Genomic DNA, 20,822 nt, shown 5'->3' with positions numbered 1-20,822 from the left:
TGCCTACACAAACAGCTATCATCGTTGGCGTTGTACGAGTTTGACGTTGTTGATATGCCCGAGAAGGCTGCGAACAGAGGTTTGACACGACGATGTCGCAGATCTATTCGTCGAACTGAATAACGCCCGTCATGCCGACAACCCCTTCATCGCTTTCGCACCACAATTCCGCTTTGTCTTTTGCCACAATAGCACCATGTATCGTCGCGGCACAATTTACAAAAATTGGATTGTGTGCACGATAGCTGAAGGTGCGCAGTCTGGCCCTTGGTCGGTGGTAAATGAGACACTCCAGAAGCATAAGGGCTGTCAGGGGCCCATGAACGAGTCTTTCTAGTGACAGGAGTTAGATGATATTAGTTGAGAAGTAAAGCTCGAACTCACCTGGATATCCTTCGACTTTCTGCGCATAATCCTTGTCCAAGTGTATGTGATGCCCGTTGAATGTGAGAGCAGAAAAACGGAATAGCGTCGTCAGGGTCGGAGTGTACGACAACGAAAACTCAGACTTTGAGAGATCGTTCACTAATTAGATATGTCCACATCAGCACACAAATAAATCACGGGTTGTCTCGAGGACTGGCCTTGACGGGGTACGCGGCTCCCTATACTAGCTACAGATGGTTGGTAGACATGCGCTCGTTCCTCCACCATCCCAGGTTCACTTCGTCCTTCCGCAGTCACTTCAATTCTCTGTTTGACGAATATCATCGGCTTCCCGACCTCAAATCCTTTCTTCTCGACCTTGGCTACAGTAGACACTGCAGTAGCTTTCTCTCCTACTTTCAATTCTCTTTCCTTGTTCCATGTCATGGTACCACCCGCCCACATCCGGCGTGTGAATGGTTCAGGCGGACAGAAGTCGGCGTCGGTCCCATCTGTGCGCAGTAATGCCTCAGGATTACGCGGGTGGAAGAAGGCAAGGTGGTGTCCATATCCAAGAGGTGTACCTTCTACAGGGGACGCAAACGGGCGACCACGCGTGCCGTCGCGAGTGGGTAGAGTGATGTAGAGATCTGAAAGGTGATTAGAATGAAAGGCATCAGTGAGCGCAAGTGATTTCGGGGATGCTATCCAGGTATCGAGAGCCTCCAGGTTGAGAGAGGATGTTGGAAGGAACCGAAGAGCAGGCCGGGTCCACGAGCGCATGGGGATTCAGATAAGTCGACTAAGTCTAGTCAGGACATGAGTTTCACCTTTACAATTGGGGTTTTCCCAAATAAGAAGTCTGCAGGGTTCAATCAGGGTTATCTCTGGTTATGCATGTTTCAGCGTGACCAAACGCCTGGCCATAAAATTTTCTGCTTATCCGACCGACATCAACACTATATTCAAGACATTGTCACATCTTTGATAGGCTTTTTGAAAGAAGTTTGCAGGGTTCAATCAAGGTTATCTCTGGCTACAGTGCATGTTTCAGCGTGACTTCGACATAAACGCCTGGCCATAATTTTTTAACAGGCTGCGACATCAACACTATACTCAAGAAATCGTCACATCTTTGATAGGCTTTTGTAGGTTTTCATGTTGTTTTCATGCAGATTTCAACGTACTTAGTAAGTGAAGCTTCGCTCTGATGGTGGCTCCTGATGACGGGCCCGTTCAATCGGACAAGATCAAATTTCCTGTGCTATGTACGAGATGTCTGAATGCGCGTACTAGTATGATTTCATCTCGAATGCACTCAGCGGCAGCCCAACCGCCGGAACGACAGCACATATAATCAACCGTTGGGGCGTATCGAACCACGGTTCTCTAGATACTACAACTTGAATGTCTAACCCAAAATATAGGATTGCTATCTGGTAAGGTGTCTTCAGGTTGTGGCCGCAGTCAAGTTCATCACAATACTATTCTAGCGGGGGAGGGGTAGGCGGTTTGACATTAGCTGTTGCTTTGTCCCGCTACCAGGATATTGCCGTCGACGTGTATGAAGCCGCGCAGAGCTTTTGTGAGATTGGGGCTGGTGTTGGTGTCTGGCCTAGGGCATTCAGGGTGCGGATCTTAGAAAAGCGACGGTATGCTAACCCCAAACAATCATCCAGGTCTTGAGAAAATTTGGACCCGACTTCGAACAGCAACTGCTTCAACGCTGCGGTTACGATTACACAGACGAATATGGTCAGTGGAAATCGTATACAATACAGGTCCAAATCCGCTGAGAGAACTTCAGTCCCAACTGTTAGGGGCCGTAAAAGCGATCAAGCTGTCGGCATTGACCTGTTTGATCTGATGACGAAAGGTCAGATTTCCTCTGCATTCAAATGCATCACACTCTGAACACCGTTGGTAGAACAGGCAAACTTATGCGTTTGCATCGAGCCGACTTCCATGGCGTACTACTCTCATTTCTTCCACCGTCCTGCGCAACGCACAACGCCAAGCGACTGATATCATACACCCAGCCCTTGGAAGGCAGTCCGAAAAATTCACCAATTACGCTAACATTCACGGATGAATCAACTGCTACGTGCGATGTTTTAATTGGTGCCGACGGGATCAAATCCACAGTCCGGCCCTGCATGTTGCGCGAATTGGCTGAGGGCTTGGATCCCGATGAGAAGGAATCTGTGCTATCTTGCATGAGCCCAATTTGGAGCGGTGTTGCTGCGTACAGAACACTCGTTTCTGCAGAGAAGCTGCGCGCGCGTTGTCCTGACCACCGTACCTTAAGGGAGTTTACTCAGGTAAGCTTGATTCTTGTTGCATTTCACACCATTAATTTGGCGATGCACCTCCATTCACAGTACATGGGAAAAGATGCTGTGAGACTCTTTAATCTACGGTTTGCACTGTGCTGAGGCTGATGCATTGTAGTACTTTCTTGCATACCCTGTTTCTCTTGGACAATATGTTAATTTTGCGGGTTTCACGCTTGAACGCGATGTCGTTGACTTGGCGTATAAAGCTGACACAGAAATTCCTCGTCCGTCTTTCAAAGGGAAGACAAACGATGAGTGGGTTAGTGAACTCACTGCTCAGCAGTTTGTTGAGCCTTTCAAAGACTTTGAAGAGGATGCACAGCACCTTCTCGAGGTCTGTCGTTCGTATCTGAGTTACTGTTCATCACTGACGATTTCCAGTGTGTGGAAAAGGGCACGCTTTGGGCTGTACACACTGTGAAAACTTTACCGTCCACTAATTTCAGGCGAGTTGCGATCATGGGAGATGCCGCACATGCAATGACGCCGTTCCAAGGCTCTGGTGCTGGCCAGGGCATCGAGGTCGGTTATGCACGACTGCACTCCGAGAAATTTACACGTGCTGATTTGATTTGATAGGATGCTTACTTGCTTATGACTGTTCTTGGTCATAAATCCACAACCCTAGAAACGGTACCCAGGGCCCTCGCCATCTACGACAAGTTGAGAAGGCCATTTTCATCAGAAGTGGCACTGCGCTCGATGCGTGGGGGGCAACTATGCGCGTTTCAAGAGGACGTCCCTTTGCACGAGCTCGGTGATGCGATCACCAAAAATTGGGAGTGGGCATGGCTGACCGACTTAGATGATGCTCTGGAAGAAGCTGTCAGGCTTGTGGAGGACAGCTCGATCGATGTCAACTGAGAGATCTGATGTACGCTGCCACAGCAGCCCTGTGTCGCGAGCTGAGAATAGCTGAGAATGTAAGATGATTCTGTATATAACATGTATTCTGGCTCGGAGTTATGACTACTCGACTGTTTCCTCTAGGTCTACTTCTTTCTAGATACCACTATGTAAGTCTTGTATGGATATTGATACGTGCCCTCCTCCTTGTTAATCCAAACTCTACCATCTCCCCGCTCGAGGATACCTTTGACGTTCTCCACTACCTTAGCCTTTTCGTCTGGAGGGAGCACGGAAATGTAGCTCTTACTCTGAGCGCGATCCGTAACAATTTGTTCGCTAGCAAGAAGATGATATGCCCATTCTACCTCCTCCTGAGGATGGAACAAGGAGGTATACTCAGGTGTAGAGAACGTCTTTCTCCAGAGACCGAGGCGAAATTGGGGCGTCCCTTGCTCATGAGCCTCGATGCAGTCACGGAGTTGTGCAACCCAACCTGCACCGTCTCTTCAATGCTGTCAGACAATTTGATACAAAGAAAATAAGATAAACAAACCTGTCTTCAAGGTTCCAGATAAATACGACTGCGCCGTCCTTCTTCAAGATACGACCGAATTCAGCTGACGCTTTCCCATAATCAGGGCACCAATGGAATGCCTGTATGTCCGAGGGGTAAACACCTACACCTACCTGATTCAGCCCTTACAATATCACTTACCTGTGCAATAATGATAAGGTCTGCCCATCCGTCTTCCACACCAGTATCATCAAATGTCCCTTTGGCAATAGAACTACGACTATCATCGACAGTCTTCCTCCACACGTCACACATGCCGTCGCTAGGTTCGACAGCTCTCAATGTACCAATGCTCGTAGCCCACTCCGGGTGAGCCAACAAGGCACGAGAGAAGATACCTGTCCCTGCCCCAATTCTGAAAGCCAATTGACAAGAAGAAACAAAAGCAATGCGTGTGACTCACTCGACAATATTCAAAGGTGCTGTGCTCTTGGATAACTGACGCATGTACGAAAGACACTCAGTTGGGTACGAAGGGCGAGCCCTACACACAGCTCGTGAATTAGTGCGCATGTAGATCATGCGGACCGAGGTCAACTCACCGATCATACAGTTCATTCGTCCCAGTGCCGAATCCTGTCTCTGCAATAACATGTACTTTCGTCGCCATGGTACGTGTGAACTTCAAACTTGACGTAGAAGAAGCAAAGACGAGTCGCTGAACTCGCGGAGATACGAGGCTAGTTATCATAGGTGGAGAGCCAGCGCACAGACCTTATTTATGTGCATGCCATGCAGTCACGGTGGCCTTCGGAGACCCGCGTGTCTAAAAATGTGGGACACCAAAACAATGAAATCGCCGAAACTGCCGAAGCCTCCTGAAAGTACTAGTAATAGTTTGGTGGGGACTTGCTAGCATCCATCCAATGGTCACCGTGACACTATTTTACATAAAGTTCGGCAGAACTAGTTATCAAGCTTCAAATTTCAAAGCGGCCTTGAATCAGCGGTCGCTGCGGTCCGCCATGTTTACGTATGTTCTGGTGGCACGATGCGTTCGAGTTTCGGCTTGCGCGCCCTTGGTATCGCGTCTTGCTTCGTCGTATATACTGGAACAGTATATCGATACCTTCTTATCCGCAACTTTGGCTTTCTTTCATATCATTATCGTAGCGGCGGCGAGCGCCGGTCCCCGACTCCGTTAGCCCGACAGTTGATCAGGTGGAATCATTGTCCCCAGCGTGTTCTCAATCAGCTCACTCCAAAATTCGTATTCTGACTATCTCCGCGGCGCCTGTTTCTTTATTACTCCGGCTCACGGCGTCAAACAGCCAGCCAGGACTTGGCACAACCGTAATAATTAGCGGATTTATGGTTCAATAACCATTAATTTCACCGCTCAAGCGTGTTGCTAGCTACAGACTAGCCCGCAGTCCTTACTAACTCCTTCGCAGCAACGGTGACCCCCTCTCCCTGCTTTGAACCTCCCCCTCGAATCTAAGTGACACGTACGACTGCAGCCGTGTGCTGGCACCCTCAGGCTCCACACCGCCAATTTTTGGCTACGCTTCAAGCTTGAGGTTAAGTATGTCCGATATAGGGTCCTCGAAATAAATTTCAAGTTGATTTTTGAAAAAAGACAATTATAGGGTGATATGATAGTGACCTTATATTACAAGATGATGCAATCTCATGGCATGATGATGCTCAACGCATTGCCAAACTCAACGCAGTGAATTTTTGTTCAAATGTTCTCAGCATTTGCTAAAACTAAAAGTAGCCCACTTTTGCTCAACAATAGTGAATACTTTCTAGTTCTCCCTAACTTTAGCATTGCGTCTCCAAGTTTCAAAAGCGGATTTATTGTTAAACTGCATTGGTACGTCATTCCTGGTGCTCGAAGCGCTACTTGTCCTTGTCATAGCTAATAGGGAAGTAGACTCCGAGAGCGTCGTCCTCCGCTAAATAGGTATGTCAGTATCGTGGTGTTAACTTATAGTCATGAAAACTTACAGCGCTTCTTGTCGTCGTCGTAGCTAATCGGGAAGTAGACTCCGAGAGTGTCGTCCTCCGCTAAATAGGCATGTCGATATCAGCATCTTAGTGCTACTGACGGTTATGAAAACTTACAGCGCTTCTTGTCGCCGTCGTAGCTAGTCGGCATGTAGACACCAAGAGCGTCGTCCTCAGCTAAACAGGTATGTCGATATTAGCATCGTGGTCTTAATTGACGGGCGTGAAAACTTACAGCGCTTCTTGTCCTTGTCGTAGCTAATCGGGAAGTAGACACCAAGAGCATCGTCCTCCGCTAAATAGGTATGTCAGCATCGTGGTATTAACTGACGGTCATGAAAACTTACAGCGCTTCTTGTCCTTGTCATAGCTAATCGGGAAGTAGACACCAAGAGCATCGTCCTCCGCTAAATAGGTATGTCAGCATCGTGGTATTAACTGACGGTCATGAAAACTTACAGCGCTTCTTGGTCTTGTCGTAGCTAATCGGGAAGTAGACACCAAGAGCATCGTCCTCCGCTAAATAGGTATGTCAGCATCGTGGTATTAACTGACGGTCATGAAAACTTACAGCGCTTCTTGTCCTTGTCATAGCTAATCGGGAAGTAGACACCAAGAGCATCGTCCTCCGCTAAATAGGTATGTCAGCATCGTGGTATTAACTGACGGTCATGAAAACTTACAGCGCTTCTTGTCCTTGTCGTAGCTAATCGGGAAGTAGACACCAAGAGCATCGTCCTCCGCTAAATAGGTATGTCAGCATCGTGGTATTAACTGACGGTCATGAAAACTTACAGCGCTTCTTGTCCTTGTCGTAGCTAATCGGGAAGTAGACACCGAGAGTGTCGTCCTCCGCTAAGTAGGTATGTCAGCATCGTGGTATTAACTGACGGTCATATATACTTGCAGCGCTTCATGTCGTATACGCCACGGGCCTCATCCTCGCGCTTTGCTACGGCTGCATGTCATGTTAATAACTATGATACTAGTACTGATGTCACGAATACTTGCAGGACTGTCCCGCAATCCCTGACATGGGGTATGCGACCGCAAGAGCCACCATGGCGGCAAGTGCATTAAGCAGGAGAGAACGCTGCATGTTTGAAGTTGAGAAGAGTAAAGTTTAGAGCTTCGTTAGTGCATACTTCTCAATTCAGGGGACCTTCTTATACCTTGTCGTAGGTTCGCTTATCCAGTCGGACCTTGCTGGAATACTACGTGGCGCCACATTCAACTAATTCATCAAACATTTTTAGGATGCATCCTGTCCTTCGATTGTTGATTAAATTGGTATTGGTATAGAAGTCAACACACGACGTGCCTTGTGACGCACTTATGGAGCTAGAAATGAGCTAGACGGATCGGAAGTGCAATCAACCAGATAGGAAATGACATGGGTATGCACAACTTGCTCGCCGTTGTTAGTACCACTCGGGGATAGGTGGGACTCATCACTAATTCAGATAATTTTGCGAGCTATGGTGTTGCCACCAGGTTCCGGCGCAATGAGCGTGTCACAAGTGGCAGTAGCCCCACTCAATTCTTATTTTATTCTGCCATTTTATTTTGTGGCCTGTAATATAAATCTTGATCGCATGTGAAATAAAATGATGTAGAATTGAGTGCCTCCGTTTATTCTTCCGGTGAGTTCTTGGTGGGGATTATGCTGATTATGGTGCTTTTACATAGTCATATATTGCATTATATTCCAATGTGACGAAAACCTTTCCTATATATTACGATATATAACGATATATGACGATACCTTCTTCTCACAGGTTCTCTGATGTTGGAATACCAGAGCATTTTGTAAGTCGGTTGCCAGTTGGTCTCAGTGGCAGGCTGCAGCGTGAATGAGTGTATACAATGGACACACCAAACTGGATCTTTCCTGAACACAACACCTACGAGATCTATCTGTCGTCCTCATCTTCAGTACATACGAGTTGGCAGATAGCAAGAGCTTCGAGTTCCGTAGCTGGACGAAGCCGTGCCATTGAACTTGATGATATCCAATAGCGCTGCTAGACACGCCTGCGGTGTTGGTAAATTGAATCTCCGAGGGTGATACGCACTTGTGCGCAGTTTATTTGCCAAGCCTTAAATCTTGGATCATCAGGGTGCCGGCTGCCTGGGAACAGATTTCTATTGGTGCTCCACTCGGTCCGCCACGTCTGAAGCAGTAAAAGCACCACAATTAGCATAATGGCCAGCATTGACAGGCATTAACTCGCCTGGTCACTGATCGGTCAAAAGATCAACCTAATCACATCTCCGTTTGTACCCTAAACCTCGCCTACAGGGGATAAATGAAGAGATAATTGAATGCGGAGTAGATAGGTAGTGACAAAGAGGGTGACAAGGAAGGAGGAAGCGAACGGAGGGAGCGTACCCAACTTGGGCATCGCCACAAACGTGGACCTCTCGTATTATTCCTCGAACCCCGCGTCTTGTGTACAAATAAAGAAATTATTTCCTACACGGTCCGAATTTCGCTCAATAGTCAAATAAGTATGAAGAACAGTCTAACAACCTTGACAACCCTAATACGTTCTTCCCAAAAATATTCACACCCTGTAACACTCCACATAAGTGGAGGAGAACTTGCTCAGACATGCTCAGGCTACCCCCTAACCTCGCGCTTAAAGGATCGTATGTACTGGAACAGTATATCGATACTTTCTATCTGCAACTTTGGCTTTCTTTCATATCATTACTTATCTAGAATATTTGCAGGACCAAGGTTGATGACTTTCAAATTTCTTGCCTGACCACTGGGGAGTTCAATTGAGGTTTCAAACACCACCCGCTAGCCGATGTACGTACGTTGCTAGAAGAAGCCATCGTAAGCTGAGTTACTCGTCAATCATCCCCTTCCATACTTGCACTGCCCTTCCTCTAGTGCCAGCCAGCCAGGACTTGGCACAACCGTAATAATCTGCAGCCGTGTGCTGGCACCCTCAGGCTCCACACCGCCAATTTTTGGCTACGCTTCAAGCTTGAGTTTAAGTATGTCCGATATAGGGTCCTCGAAGTAAATTTCAAGTTGATTTTTGAAAAAAGACAATTATAGGGTGATATGATGGTGACCTTATATTACAAGTTGATGCAATCTCATGGCATGCTGCATGATGCTCAACGCATTGCCAAACTCAACGCAGTAAATTTTTGTTCAAATGTTCTCAGCATTTGCTAAAACTAAAAGTAGCCCACTTTTGCTCAACAATAGTGAATACTTTCCAGTCCTCCCCAACTTTAGCATTGCGTCTCCAAGTTTCCAAAGCGGATTTATTGTTTAACTGCATTGATATGTCATTCCTGGTGCTCGAAGCGCTACTTGTCCTTGTCATAGCTAATAGGGAAGTAGACTCCGAGAGCGTCGTCCTCCGCTAAATAGGTATGTCAGTATCGTGGTGTTAACTTATAGTCATGAAAACTTACAGCGCTTCTTGTCGTCGTCGTAGCTAATCGGGAAGTAGACTCCGAGAGCGTCGTCTTCCTCTAAATAGGTATGTCAGTATCGTGGTGCTGACTTACAGTCATGAAAACTTACCGCGCTTCTTGAGAGCGTCGTCCTCCGCTAAATAGGTATGTCAGTATCGTGGTGCTAACTCACAGTCATAAAAACTCACAGCGCTTCTTATCCTTACCCTTATCGTCATAGCTAATAGTGAAGTAGACTCCGAGAGCGTCGTCCTCCGCTAAATAGGTATGTCAGTATCGTGGTGCTAACTCACAGTCATAAAAACTCACAGCGCTTCTTATCCTTACCCTTATCGTCATAGCTAATAGTGAAGTAGACTCCGAGAGCGTCGTCCTCCGCTAAATAGGTATGTCAGCATCGTGGTATTAACTGACGATCATATATACTTGCAGCGCGTCATGTCGTATACTACGGCACGGGCCTCATCCTCGCGCTTTGCTACGGCTGCATGTCATGTTAATAACTATGATACTACTGATGTCACGAATACTTGCAGGACTGTCCCGGAGTCCCTGACGTGGGGTATGCGACCGCAAGAGCCACCATGGCGGCAAGTGCATTAAGCAGGAAAAAACGCTGCATGTTTGAAGTTGAGAAGAGTAAAATTTAGAGCTTCGTTAGTACATACTTCTCAATTCAGGGGACCTTCTTATACCTTGTCGTAGGTTCGTTTATCCAGTCGGACCTTGCTGGAATACTACGTGGCGTCACATTCAACTGATTTATCAACATTTTTAGGATGCATCCTGTCCTTCGATTGTTTATTCAATTGGTATTGGTATAGAAGTCAACACATGACGTGCTTTGTGACGAACTTATGGAGCCAGAAATGAGCTACATAGACGGATAGGAACTGCAATCAACCAGATAGGGAATGACATGGGTATGCACAACTTGCTCGCCGTTGTTAGTACCACTCAGGGGTAGGTGGGACTCATCACTAATTCAGATAATTTTGCGAGCTATGGCGTTGCCACCAGGTTCCGGCGCAATGAGCGTGTCACAAGTAGCAGTAACTGGTATCATTGAATTATACCAAGGGTCGAATTAGCAAGACTTGTAATTCATAATGATATCGAGCGGGTCAGCGTATTAAGTCACTCCGAGTCGTCTGTCATTTGTGCAGTACGAATGTTCAGGGCAGTCACATAGTATAACCCGCACAGGACCTCAGGATGGCCCACTGGCATGTTCGCGAATTGCCAATGATAACTGTATATTAAATCAAAAACTCTGAAAATGGGTTTCTGTTGTGAACAACTTGGATTTCAATTAATGAAACATACGCTGCCTCGTGCCAGTGGGTTGTCAACCAACCCATGACTTGTCAATGAAATTATAGAGAGCCGTCTCACGGGTAATCTGGTGAGTGATACAATTTTTTTGGCTTGAGATCTTGACGCGAACGTGTCACGCTGATCATGCACACCATTGCCAAGCCTTAAATCGTGGATCACGTCATTAGATCAGGGTGCCAGCTGCCTGGGCAGTGCTATTGGTGCCCCACTCGGTCCGCCACGTCTGAAGTAGCGAACCCAGGCTATCATATGTCATGAATCATCATAATAGACGAGACTTGTTGATTATAGCCCTGTCTTGTCATGCCCTGTGAGTTTACAATGTAGACCTTTTCATATTCATTGAGAGATAATTTATGTGGGAAGAAGTTCATGTGACCCCTGTGCACTGATCCCTCTCCGCTGTTCCTTTAAGCGCGAGGTTAGGGGTATGTGAGCAAGTTCTCTTCCACTTATGTGGAGTGTTACAGGGTGTGAATATTTTCGGGAAGAACGTATTAGGGTTGTTAGACTGTTCGACTATTTCCCCGTGGTGAGCGAAATCCGGACCGTGTAGGAAAGAATTTCTCTATTTGTACACAAGACGCGGGGTTCGAGGAATAATACGAGAGGTCCACGCCCAAGTTGGGTACACTCCCTCCGTTCGCTTCCTCCTTCCTTGTCACCCTCTTTGTCACCACCTATCTACTCCGCATTCAATTATCTCTTCATTTCTCCCCTGTAGGCGAGGTTTAGGGTACAAACGGAGGTGTGATTAGGTTGATCTTGTAACCGATCAGTGACCAGGCGAGTCAATGCTGGCCATTATGCTAATTGTGGTCCTTTTACATAGTCTAACGAAATCTTTTCAATAGATGACGATTAGTATGACAAAATATCTTATTCTCACCGGTTCTCTGATTGGTGCCGCGGCAGCGTACAACGCAACCGCACTACGTGGCAATGTCCTCGACACACAGTAGGCTCGTGACCAGCCTTACACAACCACGAGTGTGCGTACGGCAGAATGATTGTGAGTCTGATCACACAGCCAGTCCGCCGGCTTGGAACCTGCAAGACACACCCGTCAGCATACCAATACCCTCAATAGGCACTCGCCAGCGTGTTACTCCATCGGTCATGCATCAGACGAACGACTCTGTTTACCCGTACCGTAGTACGACGGAGCCGCGTCATATTGAACGTTCGAACTTTCGCAAGCCAACCACGTCGCAGACACGAGCGCGATGATGGTATATTGAACCTCCGATGGGGTGGACATTTGCGTGCAGTTTGTTTCTCGGATTCTGTGAAGTGACAGCACGTAAATTGGAAAAATAAAATGGGAGAATAAAATAAGAATTGAATCCGGCTAACGATATGGGTGTTTTAGTTCGTTCGTTTTCCTGACAAGGGTACGTCATCGAAGTAGTTTTTCAAACGACGTGTGGCAGTGGCTTCAGGGTTTATGATGAGGCAGAGCATAGAAGAGGTATCACAAGTCGGCAACCTAAAGCGCATCAAAGGATGTATCCAAATTTTCTCTGGTACTGTGGATATTTTACAAGGGAATAGTACAGATAGATATCAATGCATACCTGCGTCTCGTATGTCAGACTAGCTCTAGGCTAGTTACTGCCAGTGCGTACGTATAATCATATCAGCGGACATAAATATTCCTCATACCCGTTGTCGACAGAGGGAGTTTCTTGTGCGACAGTTTATAAGTACTATGGAACTCAGTTCATAGTCAAGTTATAGTTACATTCGTGATTTAATAGCATGCCCTCTGGATCCTCTATGGGTCGAGAATACAATTAAGGGGGCAAAGGAAGGGCAACATTGTCCTTTTGGCGGATCAGCTTGGATTTAGGGACATAAATACGACGACCATCCACCCAATCCAAGATCTTCTCGAGGTCTCTACATTGATGAGGGATGTTGAAGTTTGGGTAGGGGACATCGAGTCCCTCAACCCAATCGTAAGTAACCATTGTTACATCAGAGTGGCACATAATGATCTGTCTGAGCAATTCGACGCAGTGATCTGATGTATAACATTAGCAGGCAGTATGCAGGAAGTGGTGACAGTATGCTAACCAAGATGGATGCGCCATTTGTCTGGGGATTTGATGAAGTCAGCATCGGTTGCTGTGTAATGGTCACCCCAGCCGGATTGGCGAACCATGTTCTATAAGGGGTAAGTAAAGATCGAGCAGCCTTTTGTTACGACTGACTATGCAATGAAGCTGGTGAATGACCTCCACTGTCGCCACATAATCCCCACCATACTCTTCCGGATACCTAGCCATGAATGGGGCAGGCTCTTCCCCTATTTTGAGTAGCTCTTCGAGCGTCATAGACATTAGGCGCCCTGAAAAGGTTATCAATCAGTAATCACCTCGACAGGAGTAAAGTACAATATGCAACCATCGGCAGTTACTCTATCCCAAGCTGCTTCGAGATCTGGAGACGGACTGCCGCGATATGCCGAAGGACGATCCCAACTTCCATTGAGTCTCACAATGCCTTTGGATTCAATGGCCTCGTTTGCTGGAGCTGTGATGGGTCAGGAAGGTATTTCTGTCATGCCGTCTGTCCACCTACAGAACAGGAGTATGTCATCCTTCGAAGGTGCCCATGCCCATAGCGTGAAGAAGAGTAGCGTTATGGATATCAGCACACCATGTACGAGCCACAGTGATACGTAAAGGAAGCGAGACTTTGAATGAGGTCTGGTTTCTGTACTATGTAGAAAGTTTGCGTCCTCGTCATCGGGTTCGTTGACAGGAGAATACTGAGCAGAATATTCCTTGGCCATGACGTACGGAAGAAGAAAGACCACTTGGGTATGGATTCGGAGCGGACACACAGGACAAACCTTTGAAGCGTTTGCAACGTACAGCCTGTGGACCTCGGAGACCTACAAGTGCCAACGATTGGATCAGAAGAGATCCTGCTTAAATTTACGCTATCCTGTGCCATCAGATCTCAATGAGCTGGCATTGCATAGTACTTTCCAGATCGACACATTATGACGAGAAGTCAATCTCGGCACTAGATCCTAGGCACCAGTGTTGACGCGACGGGAGAATCAGTTCTGGGGTTGCCAAGTATGCGTTGAAATTTACTATGCTCCGGAGCTCCTGGTTGTTACGCTAGTAGTAAAAACGCTTTCATCCCGAGGTAAAGTTTTGTACCTTGTGTAATTTGTATCATAGAAAAGTCTGTTTAGTGACAGCCACTACCGTCATATTACTAATAGACTCTTCCAGCGATGTCCGTGACTTGATCAATTTCGAGCAGAGATGAATATACCTTGCTAGCCTGCAGGGAATTGAGTGGTGCGATCAGCTGGAAGCAAAGAAGTCTTGCAAACCACGCCGCTGGCAAAATAAATAACAAATAACAGTACATTGCGGGTCCGGCAACTCCGACGCTGTGAGAAAGTTGGTGATTTGGAGATATGCATGGTTGCGGAACCTGTTCCACCACAGCGAGCATATCCAGTGTACGTGTATGTGCGAACTTTTGATCCGAGTGCATAACCGTCTTCGATTAATATTGTGATCAGACTTCTATCTATCAAAGGTTGCCAGCAAATCCCCTTCCCAGAAAAGATGATCGAAACGACATATTTCATTGATCAACTAGTTTGGTGAGTAGTAACGACAAGCGTGTCAGATTCCTTGATTGCACGTTTCAAGCCGTTGCGTAGTCAGCGCTTCAGCACTAGCTCTCAAAACATACTGCAGCGTTTACGACTTTAACATTCACCCCCTCCACGTCAAGGACTCACTGCAAAGCATTCGCACGTAGTTTTTCTCGCCAGCTTTCGTATTCGGCTCAGAAAAGTAGACGCAGCTGGTAACCACGGGAGCCAGCATGTCTAAAGATTCTTTACACTCTTCTGACGAGGAGACAATCTTCGGTGACGTAGACAGGCCCGGTGCAAAACCTCATATCAAATCTCGCATTCTTCACCTGTGGCCTTGGTTGAGCATTGGTTCGCTTATAGTCACATCCGTGTCCTCCTTCACGCTGTGGATGAGCACGTCTTCTGCTCATCTTGCTATATACTGTGAGTAGTCAGATGGTGCTAGATGGTCAAAATGTTGACCAATTGCAGCTCCAGCAAGTGTTGCTGTTGAGCCTGTTATTACAAGGTTCAATGGGACCATCACTTTTCCTTCTATCTATCGTATTCACAGTGGACCTCTTGAAGCTCCCGACTATCATGGCCCTCCTTCCCCAGAAATCGATGCTGCTTGGGCCAGGATTTCTGATGATGGTGTGGCATTCAATTTATCATGTTGTACTGTCGGCCGTTATTCACTTCCATGAAATCACAGTGCCACCAATCCGGGTTACGATTGATGACCTACGTAAAGCTGGAGAAGTAGATTTGCCAGCGAAGGTTAAGTATCCACAAAGTAGCGGTGGAGGTTTCATGGCATCGTTGGAAGTCAATCATCAAATGCGTTGTCTGGTAAATTATGCCTATGCTACAAGTAGAGCTCGGTCATATTTGGTTGATAATTGTGTAGAACATCCTTCGCAAATCCTCTTGGCCCGACCATTACAAATTGGACCCCTGGTTGCAGCGGGACCCCTCGGTAGTTCGAATGCATCTTGGTAAGTTTTCCTCCTTACCTGACACACGTCCTGCTCATGGCATCCACCTTAGATGATTGCATCGAACTGATCAGGCAGTCTATCATGTGCCATGCCGAGGTTGCGATGATCACGTGGGACTGGGTGAAGAACCACAACCAAGCCTACCCCAACTTCAACACCCGTCATGCATGTAGGAAATATGAGAACGTGATGGACTGGGCTATCCAACATGGTGATCGATCCGAGGTTACTCGGATGGAGGATACGATTGACCTCCCTTTCCCTCATCAGTACAGTATATGATGCATCTTGCGGGATGAGACATCGCACTATGATAATGATTGCGCATGTTCTTCAAGGTGATGCGTGACGCGGAGAAGCTATAAATAAGAATAGTGATAACTAGGGCACTGATAATTGACTTAACATATTGGTGACATAGTACAATCGCACATTGACGAAAACCACCCCTTCCTGTGCCTCAAAAATAGCTGTGATGAAACCGACCCGGTCCCCGGATAGAGAAGAGAGTCAACAGTCTCTAGGTCAACACGAAGCTCTAGAACATCCTATAATGGAAAGCTTGCAGAAATGGTCCGCCAATGGGCTCAGCGAGGACTGAATGACCAGCGCACAAAGAATTTGAGGTCGGGTGTAGCCGGATCAACAAGAGCCCTCCTCCACCGACGTTGGGATCTCGTTTCATTGTTGGCGTTGACTTACAAAGTACTCTTACTGAGGGACCCAGATGGGACATAAGCAAAGTAGCGTGCACTGAATTTCCAATTAGCGCTGAAATGAATATTTACCGCGGCCAACGAGTTCCGTGCGCCATCAACCTTAAATTAAACCGCAGGCTTGAAGTACGAATCGTGAAACCGCCAAGCTCGGAAGTTGAGTCGAATGCATAGTAAGCCGGACCATATTATAAGACAGTTCAGTTCCCGCAGCACGGGTGGCTTTATACACATGCGCCCCTTCCCACAATTAAATCATCACTTATCGTGCACGGACCGTATCTACGTCAACCTCCATGAACCAACTTTTAATCGACAGCCGCGGTGTCTCCACTTCACTTCGTTTTAACGAGGCCTCATTCTTCATCGAACCTACAAAGCTCGACGGTCACAATTCTTCTTGCTGCGCAGGCATATACGCTGACAGAGAAGTTAAGTGCACAGAGGTGCCCCTTCGCAATGTCATTTACACCAAAGTTACATCTGGCGTCATAGAGGTACAATACCTGGTTCGCAAGGGCAAAGAGAGCCGTTTGAACCTTGCAACAACAACCGGCGCAGTTCAGAACGAAGATAGCACGCGTGTCAAGAAGTGGTGCGAGGCGCTGCTTCTTGCTGCGTATCAGGGTTTGTCAGACTCCATAACGCGTAGTATGTTTACTACTTATCTGGCTCATTAGGCGCGAATCCGTCCAAGAATCTCAAGGTGCTCGTTAATCCACATGGTGGAAAGGTCAGCTTTATCAAAATCCTTTCTATGCTTTTATGACCATCTTTCTTAGGGGAAGGCAAGAGCATCATACGTCAACAAAGTAGAACCCATATTCCTTGCGGCTGGATGTACATTGGATGTAACTTGCACGTCATAATTTCATGGCATCCTTGCTTCACACTCACTGATGTATTGCCATACAGACACCACCCATGGTGGTCATGCTATTGAAATTGCTCGCGAAATGAAGCTGGGATATGATGCCCTGGTCGTTGTATCTGGTGACGGTTTGATCCACGAGGTCCTCAACGGAATAGATCAGCATGAACACCGCGACCAGGCATTTTGTATACCAATAGCACCTATACCGACTGGCTCCGGTAACGGAATGTCTCTTAATCTACTGGGCCTGCAGGATGGGCTTGATGTTTGTGCAGCAGCTCTGAATGTCCTCAAAGGTATGTTCTGCCTTTCCTTCTAAACGCTAGGAACGCTGAATATTGGGAATCAGGACAACCATTGAAAACCGATCTATTTTCCTTCACCCAAGGAAATCGTTGCCGGATATCATTCATGTCACAAACTATCGGAATAACGGCAGATATCGATATTGAGACTGAACATTTACGATGGATGGGCGATACCCGATTCATCATAGGTTATATCCGTGCCAGTCAGTCATTGCTGCACTCTCCTGTCACCTTTCTGACTCCTTTAACTCAGTTATTGCCCGCAAATCATGTCCGATCGAGTTATCAATGAAGGTCGTCGAACAGGACAAATCTCGCATGATGGATGTTCTTCATGCACGACGAGCGGGCGAATCACCTAGCCCATCTAGCGTTCCTAGCTTGCTCAGTGCGGACAAGAAACCCGATAGTTCAAGCTCTTCACATGAGGAGTGGACCCAGTTTAAAAGACCTATCCTATGGATGTACGCCGGCAAAGGGCCGTTCGTTAGTCGGTAAGTAGCAGTATACTGTATTAAAATTTTAACTCATGAGCCCCACTCCTAAGGGATTTGATGCAATTTCCCGTCTCTTTAGCTGATGATGGACTTATCGACATTTCCGTACAAGAAATAGTAAGTACGTTATAATTTGTTCTTTTGATGCATTTGACACCTTGTTCGAAGACCAGTCGACGGGCTCTTTTACGGGCCATGGACGGTGCTGAAGAAGGTCGGACGTACTGGATAAACACGGTAATTTTCTCATTCTTCATTCGTGCGTACGACTCACCAGGTATACAGAACCGGTACTTCAAAGCCTCTGCTTACCGCGCAAGGCCACTCGCCCCGAAAGGCATGCTCGTGGTGGATGGCGAGCAAGTTCCCTTCGAAGAGTTCCAGGTAGACGTCCTCAACGGACTTGGCACCTTTTTAGCCCCGTATCCTCATTATGCGCCGGAGTTTCTTGTACGAGATATTGAAGGGAATACCTAGGAGACCAGTGTATGATTATAGTTTCAATGATACCCTTCTTGGTCATTGAACTGGTTGTGACACCTATGCCATACTAACTACTTGACAAGCAATCTAGCCGCATACAGTGGTATCGTTTGAATTTGATGTCGTCATTACTGATGGCTCGGCGGACAATGCGATCTACATGCATATCCCCATTAACTGCCAGGGTCAACCAACCGTGTTCCATAACCATTGTTTGCGAGGGTATTGTATGTAGTGCACGACGGGCAGAAAAACGGAATGGCCAGTGGCCCAGTGCAATCTACCCCTCATCCGTCTATAAATTCACTCTCCACAAGTGCAATATCATCAGAGTCACCGTCATTCTGATCATCAACTACCTCCGGTAAACCGAAGTAGTAACCCAGGTTCTCCCACAAAACGGACCGTGTTTCCAAACTGCGGGACCCCAGCGCCTGCAGGGAATTGTAGCAGGGATATTGTTGAAGTGTTGTCTGGGAGCCAATCTCCTTCAAGACACGTAGGAAATCTTGAGGCGGTCCCTTCAACAACTTTTTCTTGTTGTCGAGTTGAATACAATTCTGCGAGTCGCACATGCATTGGCTTTCCTGCGCCTCAAATGTTTGAGCGAAGTCCGTCATACAATGCCTGCCTCGTGCTAGGCAAAGCCAATCATCAGACGTTAAGAGCCCCCATCGGGCGCTGCGTTCTCCAGGCTGCCACAAAAGGACGTTCCCTTGAGAATCAGTGAGTGGAGGGGGGTTCGGGCTGCGTAGGGTATCAAAGTCCATGAAAGGACTGATTGTAGATAGCATATAAAACGCAGCTGGCAAAATTTCTGGGATATTGGCCTCTCTAGCCAAGCGTATGGCAGAAGCAGGTTCCAGCATACGATTATCGATGAACTGACTGGCCGCATCATGCTGTGGTATTATGGATGCAGAAATACTGGCGTAATGCTCCATGAGTCTGTCCCATTCAGGGAGGGTGGATGGCCAGTCTGCCCGGAAGCGAGCCCTGAGCAGCTTCTGCAGGACGCGCACAAAATATTTCTGCGATAGCAGGAGAATTCCCTTGTACTTGGTTGCGGCAAGAGGGTTTCTATTCTCCAACATGGATAGTATGGTGCTAAAAGCGTTTTGCTTAAGAGCCAGGAGGGCCCATACAAGCACAGTGCTCACCCCGGGTAGTAAAGGGCTCGAAGCAGGTCTTCAAGATCCTTTGCATCATCTGGCATCTGTATCGAATCTACACCATCATACGTTTCATTCTCTGCGGTAGAGGGTAGCACAAACATATCCGCAAATACTTTAGAGTGCGATGCGAGCACAGACTTGTGAACTCGAAACGCATGGGTTTTCCCAGCATGAGCGGCTAAGAGGACCACACTGCCATCAGCATAGTATAGGTCTTTGTGACGCACAAATTCGTCCTCGAGAACCTACAATGGTTGGAGGTGTGATGATAAATGGCATTGTTCAAGTTTACTAGATCTCACTTACCATTCGCCTATAAGATGCAGCTCAGCGGCGGTGAGGAGAGGCGTGACAAGTGTGGGGTGTGATGGTGTGCGTGCCTCGACGCGTGACAAGCGCGGTCGTTGAATCACGTGGTATCCCTCACGGGATCGGACTTTGAATTCAACCCTTCATAAGACTCAGCACATAAACGTCGCGTCCCCTCAACACTCTTTCCCTAACCACCACCCACTACCGCCACTCCTACCTGGTGTGTATACATTTGCGATATCGCAAGGTAAATGCAAACTGACTCATGTTGACAGTCACATACCTGTATAGTTTGTAAATTAAGCAAAACAATGGCACCTAAAGTGAGTCGATTCGTGATCCATATGGTTCTCATGTGTTAATTCAAGGACCTATCTTAGCCCGCATCCACTGCTGCCAAAGCTCCTGCATCCACCGCCTCCAAAGCACCAGCTAAGGCTGACTCTGGATCAAAGGCTGCGAAGAAGACCGCTGCTAAGCCACAGGCTCCCGTTGAGGGTGAGAAGAAGAAGCGCCGAAAGGTCCGCAAGGAGACGTACAGCTCGTACATCTACAAGGGTGCGTTCATAGGTTGTGGTAGCGATTATGCAGAGCTGATTTTGCTGTGAAGTCCTTAAGCAGGTCCACCCCGATACCGGTATTTCAAACAAAGCCATGGCTATCCTGAACTCGTTTGTCAACGATATCTTTGAGCGCATTGCTACCGAGGCATCCAGTATGTTTCCATCACTTGTCGTATACCAGGCAGATCCTTATAGTATACCTCAGAGCTTGCTGCTTACTCCAAGAAGTCGACAATCTCGTCGCGTGAGATTCAAACATCTGTACGCCTGATCCTGCCAGGAGAGCTGGCAAAGCACGCCATTTCTGAGGGTACCAAATCTGTTACCAGTAAGCGCCGTCTCATTCAAGTCGTAGGTGATGATGTTGACCATTATTTCAGAATTCTCTGCTGGTTCTAAGTAATCTTCGCATATTTC

At 47.1% G+C, this 20,822-nt stretch overlaps 9 protein-coding genes across 9 annotated transcripts; 4 read left to right on the top strand and 5 right to left on the bottom strand.

Moving 5' to 3' along the window:
* Window positions 1–103: 103 nt before the first annotated feature.
* Window positions 104–1,149, bottom strand: F5147DRAFT_771759 (uncharacterized protein; the record flags this gene model as incomplete). Its single annotated transcript, XM_041441281.1, has 3 exons — window positions 104–333; window positions 385–525; window positions 591–1,149. The coding sequence occupies 3 exons, from the start codon at window positions 1,147–1,149 to the stop codon at window positions 104–106; spliced, it is 930 nt and encodes a 309-aa protein (XP_041294829.1).
* A 624-nt stretch (window positions 1,150–1,773) lies between these two features.
* F5147DRAFT_771758 (uncharacterized protein) lies at window positions 1,774–3,566 on the top strand (the record flags this gene model as incomplete). The annotated part of the gene is made up of 9 exons (XM_041441280.1): window positions 1,774–1,805; window positions 1,860–1,995; window positions 2,046–2,121; window positions 2,174–2,242; window positions 2,299–2,687; window positions 2,748–2,765; window positions 2,818–3,036; window positions 3,084–3,224; window positions 3,282–3,566. The coding sequence occupies 9 exons, from the start codon at window positions 1,774–1,776 to the stop codon at window positions 3,564–3,566; spliced, it is 1,365 nt and encodes a 454-aa protein (XP_041294828.1).
* On the bottom strand, window positions 3,465–5,024 carry F5147DRAFT_685980 (S-adenosyl-L-methionine-dependent methyltransferase). Its single transcript, XM_041436716.1, has 5 exons — window positions 4,668–5,024; window positions 4,529–4,609; window positions 4,267–4,480; window positions 4,105–4,205; window positions 3,465–4,055 (listed from the first exon to the last, which is right to left on the bottom strand). The coding sequence occupies exons 1-5, from the start codon at window positions 4,814–4,816 to the stop codon at window positions 3,695–3,697; spliced, it is 906 nt and encodes a 301-aa protein (XP_041294827.1). The 5' UTR covers window positions 4,817–5,024; the 3' UTR covers window positions 3,465–3,694.
* A 946-nt stretch (window positions 5,025–5,970) lies between these two features.
* On the bottom strand, window positions 5,971–6,975 carry F5147DRAFT_771756 (uncharacterized protein; the record flags this gene model as incomplete). Its single annotated transcript, XM_041441279.1, has 10 exons — window positions 5,971–6,026; window positions 6,079–6,138; window positions 6,196–6,255; window positions 6,314–6,373; window positions 6,426–6,485; window positions 6,538–6,597; window positions 6,650–6,709; window positions 6,762–6,821; window positions 6,874–6,933; window positions 6,966–6,975. The coding sequence occupies 10 exons, from the start codon at window positions 6,973–6,975 to the stop codon at window positions 5,971–5,973; spliced, it is 546 nt and encodes a 181-aa protein (XP_041294826.1).
* A 5,477-nt stretch (window positions 6,976–12,452) lies between these two features.
* On the bottom strand, window positions 12,453–13,399 carry F5147DRAFT_793218 (uncharacterized protein; the record flags this gene model as incomplete). The annotated part of the gene is made up of 5 exons (XM_041443116.1): window positions 12,453–12,686; window positions 12,738–12,886; window positions 12,940–13,030; window positions 13,077–13,213; window positions 13,270–13,399. Coding segments are annotated over 5 exons (537 nt in total), but the record flags the coding sequence as incomplete, so codon positions are not given.
* Window positions 13,400–14,308: 909 nt separating this feature from the next.
* Window positions 14,309–15,948, top strand: F5147DRAFT_685929 (uncharacterized protein). The gene is made up of 7 exons (XM_041436715.1): window positions 14,309–14,356; window positions 14,414–14,497; window positions 14,558–14,920; window positions 14,969–15,130; window positions 15,192–15,328; window positions 15,387–15,474; window positions 15,527–15,948. The coding sequence occupies exons 3-7, from the start codon at window positions 14,725–14,727 to the stop codon at window positions 15,757–15,759; spliced, it is 816 nt and encodes a 271-aa protein (XP_041294824.1). The 5' UTR covers window positions 14,309–14,356; window positions 14,414–14,497; window positions 14,558–14,724; the 3' UTR covers window positions 15,760–15,948.
* A 396-nt stretch (window positions 15,949–16,344) lies between these two features.
* Window positions 16,345–18,496, top strand: F5147DRAFT_92483 (ATP-NAD kinase-like domain-containing protein). The gene is made up of 9 exons (XM_041444473.1): window positions 16,345–16,820; window positions 16,874–16,926; window positions 16,976–17,051; window positions 17,109–17,363; window positions 17,417–17,578; window positions 17,629–17,869; window positions 17,923–17,989; window positions 18,041–18,109; window positions 18,158–18,496. The coding sequence occupies exons 1-9, from the start codon at window positions 16,490–16,492 to the stop codon at window positions 18,347–18,349; spliced, it is 1,446 nt and encodes a 481-aa protein (XP_041294823.1). The 5' UTR covers window positions 16,345–16,489; the 3' UTR covers window positions 18,350–18,496.
* Window positions 18,496–19,886, bottom strand: F5147DRAFT_92513 (uncharacterized protein). Its single transcript, XM_041444474.1, has 3 exons — window positions 19,837–19,886; window positions 19,516–19,775; window positions 18,496–19,462 (listed from the first exon to the last, which is right to left on the bottom strand). The coding sequence occupies exons 1-3, from the start codon at window positions 19,837–19,839 to the stop codon at window positions 18,643–18,645; spliced, it is 1,083 nt and encodes a 360-aa protein (XP_041294822.1). The 5' UTR covers window positions 19,840–19,886; the 3' UTR covers window positions 18,496–18,642.
* Window positions 19,887–20,153: 267 nt separating this feature from the next.
* On the top strand, window positions 20,154–20,808 carry F5147DRAFT_744757 (histone-fold-containing protein; the record flags this gene model as incomplete). The annotated part of the gene is made up of 5 exons (XM_041439706.1): window positions 20,154–20,165; window positions 20,223–20,400; window positions 20,453–20,557; window positions 20,611–20,733; window positions 20,786–20,808. 5 exons carry the CDS (start codon window positions 20,154–20,156, stop codon window positions 20,806–20,808), a joined length of 441 nt encoding a protein of 146 aa, XP_041294821.1.
* Window positions 20,809–20,822: the final 14 nt, after the last annotated feature.

The sequence above is a fragment of the Suillus discolor genome (genome assembly GCF_016758755.1).
Source record: "Suillus discolor strain FC423 chromosome Unknown F5147scaffold_17, whole genome shotgun sequence".
Taxonomy (NCBI): domain Eukaryota; kingdom Fungi; phylum Basidiomycota; class Agaricomycetes; order Boletales; family Suillaceae; genus Suillus; species Suillus discolor.
This window is presented reverse-complemented; position numbering and strand designations above follow the sequence as displayed.

Bases quoted from the DNA above. Each gene is read 5' to 3' on its own strand.
- F5147DRAFT_685980 (XM_041436716.1), bottom strand. From the start codon at position 4,816: ATGATAACTAGCCTCGTATCTCCGCGAGTTCAGCGACTCGTCTTTGCT. The intron at 4,481-4,528 runs GTGAGTCACACG...ATTGGCTTTCAG, and splicing joins GCACCTTTGAATATTGTCGA to AATTGGGGCAGGGACAGGTA. The intron at 4,056-4,104 runs GTTTGTTTATCT...ACAGCATTGAAG, and splicing joins ATCTGGAACCTTGAAGACAG to AGACGGTGCAGGTTGGGTTG.
- F5147DRAFT_685929 (XM_041436715.1), top strand. From the start codon at position 14,725: ATGTCTAAAGATTCTTTACACTCTTCTGACGAGGAGACAATCTTCGGT. The intron at 15,131-15,191 runs GTGTGGCATTCA...ATGAAATCACAG, and splicing joins GGCCAGGATTTCTGATGATG to TGCCACCAATCCGGGTTACG. The intron at 15,475-15,526 runs GTAAGTTTTCCT...CATCCACCTTAG, and splicing joins GGTAGTTCGAATGCATCTTG to ATGATTGCATCGAACTGATC.
- F5147DRAFT_92483 (XM_041444473.1), top strand. From the start codon at position 16,490: ATGAACCAACTTTTAATCGACAGCCGCGGTGTCTCCACTTCACTTCGT. The intron at 16,821-16,873 runs GTTTGTCAGACT...CTGGCTCATTAG, and splicing joins GCTTCTTGCTGCGTATCAGG to GCGCGAATCCGTCCAAGAAT. The intron at 17,990-18,040 runs GTAAGTACGTTA...CCTTGTTCGAAG, and splicing joins ACATTTCCGTACAAGAAATA to ACCAGTCGACGGGCTCTTTT.
- F5147DRAFT_92513 (XM_041444474.1), bottom strand. The intron at 19,463-19,515 runs GTGAGCACTGTG...AAACGCTTTTAG, and splicing joins CGAGCCCTTTACTACCCGGG to CACCATACTATCCATGTTGG.